At 35.4% G+C, this 10,047-nt stretch overlaps 1 protein-coding gene across 1 annotated transcript in view; it reads right to left on the bottom strand.

Annotated features, from left to right (window-relative positions):
• Positions 1 to 2,172: 2,172 nt before the first annotated feature.
• Positions 2,173 to 10,047, bottom strand: part of LOC137335290 (partitioning defective 6 homolog beta-like) — a 55,039-nt gene continuing 47,164 nt past the window's right edge. The window contains exon 3 of the mRNA XM_068000589.1: positions 2,173 to 9,543. Coding sequence (XP_067856690.1) covers positions 8,696 to 9,543 — 848 coding nt within the window. The 3' untranslated portion in view covers positions 2,173 to 8,695. The remainder of the gene's footprint in view (positions 9,544 to 10,047) is intronic.

Genomic DNA, 10,047 nt, shown 5'->3' with positions numbered 1-10,047 from the left:
GCACATAGCACATTCACTCATGTGGAGATCAATGGTCAGGATACACCATGTAGTTGATGGCACTAGCAACCACCATATAATTGCTGCAAGTTTAAATTGAGTGACAGTTTATTACTGAGGAAGATATGCAGAACAGGTATTAGTACCTGCTCCATGTCCACAATCCCATGACAATATGCACAACTGACAGTACAGTTGTCCAATACAGTGACTCAAAATGGATTGTGTTATGCTGAAATATGGAAAAATGAACAAAGTACTCAAACAGCCAAAGACTTTAATTTGTTAATCTGTGTCTCATTACTCTAATATAAAACATGCTGAACATTCAGTAATTTAATAGGATGTTTAGACAGTGTTTACTTACAAGAACAGATTATCTGGTCTATCAGATTAGTTTACAACCTGCAAATCACTGCATAGAATAAATTTAGAATTAGTGAAGATGGTTCCTAAGTTTACTGTATTGGTTGGGAACCATCAAAATAAACTTTATATTTTTTAATTAGATATATCCAAATTCATTCTACAACATAAATTTTGAGGCGCTACCACAACTTTGCAGTAGGAAGTCTTGTGACATAAGTTTAGCTCCACAGTGCTCACTGGATAACTGGTTCCCTACCCTTATGGGGATAAATACTGTAATTGGTATTTGTTACTTCAGCAAACATCTAATCTTAGTACATGGGTTCAAGCAGTTGATCTCAGCAAAACTCAGTATTGGATCAAACAAAACGCAAGATACCAAACTAACAATGCATCGGTTGACATTTATTACTAATTTAATAGGATTGTGCAACCAAATTCTGTGGTGACTGTTGCATGTAGAACCCATCAGGATTCTCAATGAGCCATGGCCATCTTAAAGACAAATTTAAAGGGAATTGCATGCATGCATACACACACAAAATACTTTTTTTTTCCAATATTCAATTTCTAATACAAATGCATAAATGTAAGGAAGGGGGAATTCAAATGATTATTTTCCACTGACTGACAGCAGTTAAGGCCCACTAGCCTTTTGTCTTCAGATCATGTGAAGGCCTACTGGCCTTTTGTCTTCAGATCATGTTGCAGTGTTTGTTCCAAATAACATGGAAATCTAGTTGCACATTTTAAATTTTCTTTTGGATTGCAGCATGGCCTTAATACACAAGAAACTAATTATCTGTTTAGATTACTAGTTGAAAACTGGTTTAGAAGTGACACTGATAGGTTCCCCTTTTTTTTTTAAGGTAACAGAAACAAGCAGCATGTTATCTGATGCTGAGATGTTTACTGTGATCTCACCAAAATTGTAAACTCTTGTTCTCAATAAATGAAACATATTAACTCAAATTACAAAAATGAATTAGTCCTGGAACAAGGTAGATTTTGTCTACATGAAGTTTGAAGTCTAGATTTCTCCATCAACCCAAGTCTAGAATATTTTGGTGTAGTAAGAAAATTACTATACATACAGACACACCCACACTAACATAATAGTCTCATAACTCCACTTTCAAAATTGCAAAGTAATTCTATAATTAATGAAAGTATATTCGAATAATTGGTGGTGGGAGCTTTCCTCTGTGTGCTACATAACCAGTTCTTTATAAACAAATTTGCAATGTCATTTATATGTAGCACACAGAATAAATCTGTTTCCTCCTCCCCAATTTCACCCCAATCACATCAGGGCCCAAAGTGCCTCAATGAAAAATGGGAGAATGCCTGGTTTCCACTGTAATCACCAACCCACCTTTAATGTGCAACTTCAAAATGTACAAATTTTGGAAATGTAATTTCTTTGAGGTCATTAATTAGGGAGAAATATGCATTCTGCCAATTTTCTATAAAAGAATTTCATCAGCTAAGTTTTCAATTAACCAAATTTGAATTATCAGTTTTCATTTTGAAATCCAGCTGCATTAATTATAGATCATACTCAAGAAATACAAGGCTATAATTTAATCTCTGGGTTTAATGTGTAGACTATGATATTAATCTCACTTTATGTCATCTAAGCACAGAGAATACATTAAATATTGCCACACAATTGTGAACATTATATTCTGGATCTCAGCATCTCCAATTTAATTGACACAGGTACAATTTGTAAGGATTTGTTTCTTTATCTCCAACAAGTAAAGCAACTGCTTTTATCACAGACAAAATAAGACAAAATAATTTGTTTATTCACCAGCTTTTATTGTTATATTCAACAGAATGCATGCCAAATTTTTCTGTTCCCATTTCTACAGAATGCATTTGGTACCAAGTCCATGCTATGTGAAAATTATAGCAAAGGGAATTAAAGTGCAATCTCTCATTTGTTTTATTTGGACTGAGGAACAGTTTGTTGGACAAATTCAAGTAACTTCAAAGTTCAAAAACCTGGCCACAATAATGAAGTTGTTAAATATGGCTCAAACTCTGCAACCACCAGGTTTATACAGATGAAGGCAATCATCTCGCAGGCTTTTGCGCATCATCTTTATATAATTTGGTTTGAACTTCCAAATTGCTCAGACATGTCTCATTAAAAATGTTGAATGGTTCCAAAGCTCATGGGCAATATTTATTAAAAGAAATTTATGATTTGCATGATGCACATTTATAACCACTATCTATTGTCTTAATCCCACAATGGGAAGAAATAAAATGTACCACAATGCTTTATGTAGTGTAGGGAAACCAGACTTCAAAAGTTGAAGCCTCTACTCATTTTCTCCAGTTCATACAAATATCATATTATGCATGAGGCTACAGTCTCTGATTCTAAAATGTAAAGCTTCTCTTTAGTGTGATCATATAAATGTACATTGTATAGTGGTAAGAAAATACTGATATTTGTGCCTATTCTTTACAAATCTTTTCATAAAAATATCACATGGTAAAAAAAATCATGAAGCCATAGCATATTATTCATAAACAAGAAAATAGCTAAAACTCAGCAAGGGCATTTTCATTAAATGCTTTTCACCTACAGTTGCTTGAAAAGAGAAGCAATTTGTGGCTATATATTCACAGTATGGAATATAAACTATTTGGAATGAAAGTAACTGGTCAAGATTTTTTTTTTTTAAAAGTCAGAGTGCAGTGTTTAATATCATAATTCTAAGAGGTAGTAAATGAAACACAGAAAAGACTAAGACTCTAAAAATGTATTGTCACTGCAATTTGTTTTCCCATTCTACTAATCACTTATACAAAATAATCCAATCCAAGATGATAAAATAATCATTTTGGAATAACCATTTCAAAACATGCAATTATACATTTTCCTCCAGTTCTAGTGGTTATTTTAGAGATGGAAGGGCTAATAAATAGTCCACAAAGAATTCAGCAGCATTGTCATATTAAGACATGTAGTACTGCTAGTAGCCAGCAGAGGGTATATTCACAAGCAGAATGCATATCTTCAGAGGTACTATAAACTATTTGATCCATTTCCCAGTTCTTCAATGAACTCAGCAATGTGTTTTGTTTAGTGTTAATCTATTGGTGAGCATTACTGTGTTCTGAACAATACAAACTCTGAGTCGGCACTCTTGTGCAAAAAATGCAGTCTTAGTTTGTAAAAAGGAACAGTATGCTTCATTGAAAAGATTTTACATCAGAGCAACCAAAAATAATGGTTTTAAAGATAAGGTTCAGGAAATCTGAAACTTGTCCAGTGTCATTACGAATAAGTCAAAGCAAGTGCATTTCATGTATTTCAAATCCAGTTATCATTTAAAAGTGATTTTTTTTATTATGTACTGCTTAGTCACACTCACCATTATGTTTTGGATGCAAAAGAAACATTCCCCTTCATTTTAAACTGAGTGAAGCAAGGTTTTTGTTTTTTAGTGTAACAAATGTCAATTAATTAGCTGGGGGGGAAAGGTGTGCATTATTTTCATGTAGATTGAGCAGGTTTATTTACCTGAAACATGAACTACTTCAGTTCAGCAAAATTGCACTTTGTTTGTATTCCATGTAGTCTTATTTCAGACAATTAGTAAGCATTTAACCATCCTCCCAATAGAAAAAAAATTGCCTTTCTGCATTAAGGCAATTAAATATTTCAGTAGCATTGTGATTAAGACAATATGGGTATAATTGATCCTGCTTGGTGTTAGTTTTACAAAGCAAAGGATGACTTTTAAAATCAAAAATTAAAATAAAAGCATGGGACAGTGAATGCAAATAACTTGGAAGATTTTCAATGTGTGCACTAACACTGCTATTTGGGAAAATTACTACAAAATTGCCTCATCTTTACTTTGAAAAGTATATACTAGAAATACTACATGGATTAACGTGCCTGCATCTTAGAGAATATGCTAGTTTTACAAATACCAATCAATTTGCAGTTTTTGATTTAAATAAAATACTTCCTATTGCTCTCCCTTCAAAGTTGCCCACATTTTATCTTCCTCAATTAATGGTCCAACCTGGAGACACCACAGGAGCCCTTAGTCTATCAAGAGGCATACACTTAAAGTGAGGGGATCCTTATCAATCTAGAAAGTCAGAATGCCAAATCAGTCTCAAACGCACACCTCTTAATTACATCTAGTAGTTTGTGTTGTATCTACTACATGCTGAGAAAACGAATATAAATCTCAAGCAGATCAATTTATAGATTTTAATAATGCTTTAAAACCATCATAAAGATTCTAATTAGAATCTTTATGATGGTGGTTTTAAAGCATCACATGCTTGTGAGGAAGCCAGCTACCTGAGGTAAGTACGTATCAACTGTATGCACGTATTAAAAAAATCTATACTTAATATATTCAGTTTAATTGACTTTTTTTTTGCTAGTAGCAAGTATTTTAATACAAATGCGTTCTCAGCTAATTAATTCTTTTGTTGGCTGGTTGACTATCATAAATGTTTGCACAATTTAGAATTCCAAACATACAACTTAGAATTAGACATTTCAGCCCAGGGAGGTATTTGACTTGTATTTGTCCCAGTGGCTAAGGAAAATGAAGTTTTTTTATAGGTTTGATATGGATTGATGTGATTTTGAATTTATTAAGCATAGTCAACTGATTTATCTATAAAACATTAAATGGAGTTTAAAAAGTCAGAAGCCTCTCAAAAGAAGATTTGAAATTTAGGGCAAGGCTACATTTTGAAATTTGTGTATTGGTATAGAGAGCTGCATTAAGGCGGTTAGAAATGCTGTTGCTTAGCTTTACATTGTAGAGTTCATTTTATCTGTCACAATAAATTACAATAGTTCAAAAAGGTTTTAATTGAGAATAATTACAGTGGAGGTAAATAAAGGTAAAACAAGAGATTAAAAATTGTTCGACATAAAGCCTTATTCCTTCCAATGCAATTCGGTAAAGGTCAACACCAATTAATTTTTTGAGTCCATAATTTATGAGCCAGTTTTACATCCTCATTTCATGAGACATTACAGGTGAGTTATATTGCAGGTTGTCAGTAGAAAGTAATTTCAGTTTCACCAACTAAAATTGTCATAACTTTGGAGTAAAGTTGCTTGGATTGAATTCCTGTAAGCCAGGTGAGATCACCTCAAAGAGTTAGCACTTCTGCTTCAGTATGAGTACAACTGGTGCAAAGCAAACCTAAATTGTTCAGACAGCTGGTTGGATCACAGAGAAACATTTTAATACGGTTAGCTCTTTACCAACATTAAAAATCTAATTTGTACTATGGTCAGCAACTGACAGACAGTGGCATACAACTCAGAACTTCCAGTTCCGGGTTGCTGTAACCAGATAGCAGTTTTGAACCGGTACCTGGAGTAGAACAGCATTAGTCTCCCTACATCATGTACCATCCCCAGGCAAAAAGACGGTCAGGCATCCTGCTTCCAGGGCTCTGCCAATATTGCTCTAAACCCAGCAGCTGGGTGAGAGTGGCAGACACGGTCTTCTACTAAATTTCCTTTTCTTCCCTTTGTGGAAGCACCTCTCCATAGTGGATGAAATGGCTGAGATAGGTAACAGCACATAAGTAGAACACTAGTGTGAATACACATCCATCACTCTGTGGCAGAGTGCAATGTAAATCAATAAGCATTTAAAAAAAAAAATCCAGCTAATTGAAACTGATCTCAATAGGACTCTTCTTTAATTCCAGAAGTTTAACATTAACAGAGAAATTTCTGGGTCTTCACAGTCAGAATCCAATGTGAATTGTTTGGCCAAAATGGTCGCTTTTCACTAACGATTTAAAGGCCACAAAAAGTAGTGAGTTCAGACACTATAAAGCCTGTCCTAGAAAAATGTTTTTTCTTGTGCATTCAATTAAAAGGAGCAGTATGCCATAAATGTATGATTTAATGTTATGATTAGAATGCTTGCCAGGTGTATATTTATATAAAAGTTAATAGCAATTACCACATTTGTAAAAAATCAGATGTGCTTAAATGTCAACTAAAACTACTTAAAAAAAAAATCTGCATTCTTAGAGGAAAGAAGGGTCTGTGCAAGATACATTCTACTTTTGCCATGCAGCTTGATTCCTTGGCTGTACTTCCAAACTTAATTAACATCTATAGTATATTATGGGCTGCTGCAACTGATTCAGGCAAATCTGCTTCCATGCCAGTATGCAGAATTTGCAGCAATTTTTCTTGACAAGTCTGTTCAGTTTGCTCCCATCCTGATCCAATATAGAGTGCAAGTGTAAGCCACAAAACACCACTGTGAACTTTAAAAAAAAAATGTTTCTTGCATTACTAAAAATACATTTTGTATTACAATTTTAAGGGGATTTGTTTTTTGTGCTGACAGGAAAGACTTCTAGCTGGGTGAAGAAACTGGGAATCATGCAAGCTAAGAGCATGTTGCAGCAGGCTTCTACAGAAAGCACGATACACAAACCAGTGTTCCACAACCAGCAAGCACCTACATTACGGACAATTCCCCAAATCGGTAACAGATCAGCAAACAACTCCCCCCCCCCCCCCCCCTAGATCTTTCTGTAATGGGCCTGAAGTGTTTACTGTTCTTTTGTGAATTGGATTGCCTTAGACATGGGGACCTCCCATGTTTGCAATGCAATATAAAATGGCATTTCAGATTTGATGTAAATGTTATTCTATTTGAAAGTTCTGAGAAACTGCGAAGACAGGAGGGCGAAAATGTAACCACAAAAACTAATCTTAATTGTACACTTATAATGGCTTCATAAAATGTGAATGTACTTTCGAGAACCTAATAAGAAAAAAATCTTTAAAAATGCTTTATCCCTCAGGCATGGTTCAATAAAATAAGCAAAGTAGATTAGAAAATAAAATCCTGAGAGAGGGCAATATTCCTCAGAGAATTGGGGTAAAAAAAATAAGAATCCGTTACTGGGGCCATGCTATTCTACAGTACAAACCCAGAACATCAAAAGGAAAAACTGGCAACTTAAACCCAATGTTTATACCCAAACAGTAGGTTTGTTGAGTGCCTGGTCAGTTTGTGTTTTAAGCAAAACTTAATTCCTGTCATAGTTCCAACTACCCATAGAAGTTTATAGCGCAAAAGGAGGCCATTTGGCCTATCGTGGCTGTGCCAAGTCTTTGCTAGAGCTAGTAGGAGTATTAGTCTGTTTGATTTAGTTTTTATAAAGTCTGTGCACAACGCAGAAGAATTTTATGGCATGTTTATGGGCACCAGTACTGTTAAAATGTCATTTCCTGGCTGAATTCCCATGTTCACATTAGCATCAGCAGCTCTGCGGGCGTTGGTGTTTTTTTTACAAAATATCCAGCTAGGAATACTCTCTGGTAATTAAAATCAAAATAATTCTTTGCAAATGTATACAATGCCAGTACAAGAAGTGAATTTTAATGAGCTAAAATCATATATAGGTATTGTTAGTACTTTAGATTGTCTGTTTTGAGCCATAATTATAAAAACTTACTGCTCCTTTAAGTTGAGCAATGCACTTAATTAGACTAGATTTAAAAAAAAACAAAATAAAGCCAAAAAGAGCTGGATTTTGCACATCAGTCTCTGCAACATGCATTTTGTAAGGAATTAAATAGTAATTATACAATTACAGGAGTATAGTGAAATTTACAATTATACTTAATCCCATCTTGTTGTGCAGTCACTGTGGGTTAAACGTGCTAGTTTTAAAAAGTGCCTAATGATACATTACGAATTAATTGCATCCATGTAACAAAATCTTCTAAGGGGGGAAAAAAACGAGCATGCAAGTGGAGTTAAGAACTGTGGTTATGTTGAAGATTTGTTTTGGTTTTCAAGTACACTAATCAGATTAATCACAATTTATAATCTGTAAAGAAAATTAAATGGAACGTTTCTAGTAATTTTATGAACAGTCAGGTCTTAGTCTGCTTCTACAGTGAGAAAATGACCACATCACTATTTAGATAGGGGCAATGCTAGGTCACTTTTTTTCCTTAGTTATATCTGTTTGGGAGGGAGGGGCTATATGTTTCTCCTTTCTAAAAGTCGTGGTTCTCTGAAAAATACTCCTATTTAAAAATATATGTACACAAAAGGAAAGGAATGGGCCCAAGCAATGAAAATCTAACTACTTCATCCATTTTAAGTCTTGTATTTCTTCTGGAGTTCCTTCCATTTAAAATATTATGCTGCTCATTTCACACATGCAGCAGTTTGCAAATTCTGACAAATAGCTACTGTATAGCATAAAAAACCCATAACAGGCAACCCTAAAAACCAGCTGTCATTGGCACTCTAAGTGCATGTTAAGAAACCTATAGTGTAATAACAGTGCCATCCTCCTCCATGCTTCGTCTATTCACGTCCTCCTTTTCTGCAGGATCCACTTTCGTGGCAGCTGCTAATATGTGTACATTTACTTCACTGCTCGCAACAGAACCATTCTGAGTTAAACCGTGATTATGGTCATTTTTTGTTAAAGATGCTATGCTTGCACTGGTAGACGTTGCCACTGGAATGTGCTGTGGCTCACCGGTGCCCTCGATGACCATGTCTGTTTCTTCATCACTGTCCACTTCTTCTGGATGGAAATTCTGCATAATATGTGGGGATGCCATATAAGTGGGATGGCTGGTACCACTGTCAGTGGACTGGCCTGAACTACCAGAAGTCCGACTGTTCCTCACAACATTATTTCTTTGATTCGCTGGCTTCACAGTAATGATGAGATTGTGGCTATTTGCAATCATCATATCAGTCACCTGATCGAGGCTTTTTCCCGACACCTCAATACCATTCACTTCAAGAACTTCATCATTCACGGCCAACAGCCCGGTGCTTTCTGCCAATCCCCCTTGTACCAATCTAGAGATGAAAATTCCAGGGACTTTTTCAAGTCCATGGGGAGTTACTCGGACACTCGAGCCATCGCGGATATAGAATCCTAGTGGTTTATCCGACCCGTGTTTGTATAGCCGCACTCTTCGATGGGTTTCTGGAAGAATGTCCACATCAATGATCGAAGACACTGGGCGGAAGTCACGTGGCAAACTGATGGCAATTGGAGGTTTCTTTCGGTTATTATCAGGACGCAGTACATTTGACAAGACGTTCTTTTTCCGTGTTAAAGTGTCTGTACCAAAGGCACTGTAATCAGCATCCTCTGCAAAATACAAAATAAATAATGAGTATGTGTCATCTTACAACACATTAAATGGACAAGTTATAAATGTCCAAGTCATCTATAGCAACTTCAAGTAAAACCTTGTCCAAGGAAAATCTTTCAACATTAAAATTGAAGGTTAAGCTTCAAAAAAAGATATACATATACATAGTAGCTCAGTGACTCATTCACCAATTTTCACTTCCTCCCTTTACATGAGGAAACAACTGCACCCTTCCAACCAGAGAGTGTGTTAGCAACACAATCCTTTTGGCTGATTTTTTTTAACCCAAAATATTTGTTGGTATAATGAGTGCTATTTTTGCTGGCAACAGAATTTTCCTGCAAACACAAACTCCTCTTTAGTACTTCAGTTGAGCACATTTATAGCAGTTCCGAGAATGCCGATAGCTCCTTTGTTTCTGATTGAGTCCTTGCTACAGAAAATGCAAATTGATGGTGAATGACTGCACTACTTCAAGACATAACAGCTCAAACTAACTC

The sequence above is a fragment of the Heptranchias perlo genome, chromosome 19 (genome assembly GCF_035084215.1).
Source record: "Heptranchias perlo isolate sHepPer1 chromosome 19, sHepPer1.hap1, whole genome shotgun sequence".
Taxonomy (NCBI): domain Eukaryota; kingdom Metazoa; phylum Chordata; class Chondrichthyes; order Hexanchiformes; family Hexanchidae; genus Heptranchias; species Heptranchias perlo.
Note: the sequence above shows the minus strand (reverse complement) of the source record. Positions and strands in the feature narration are given on the sequence as shown.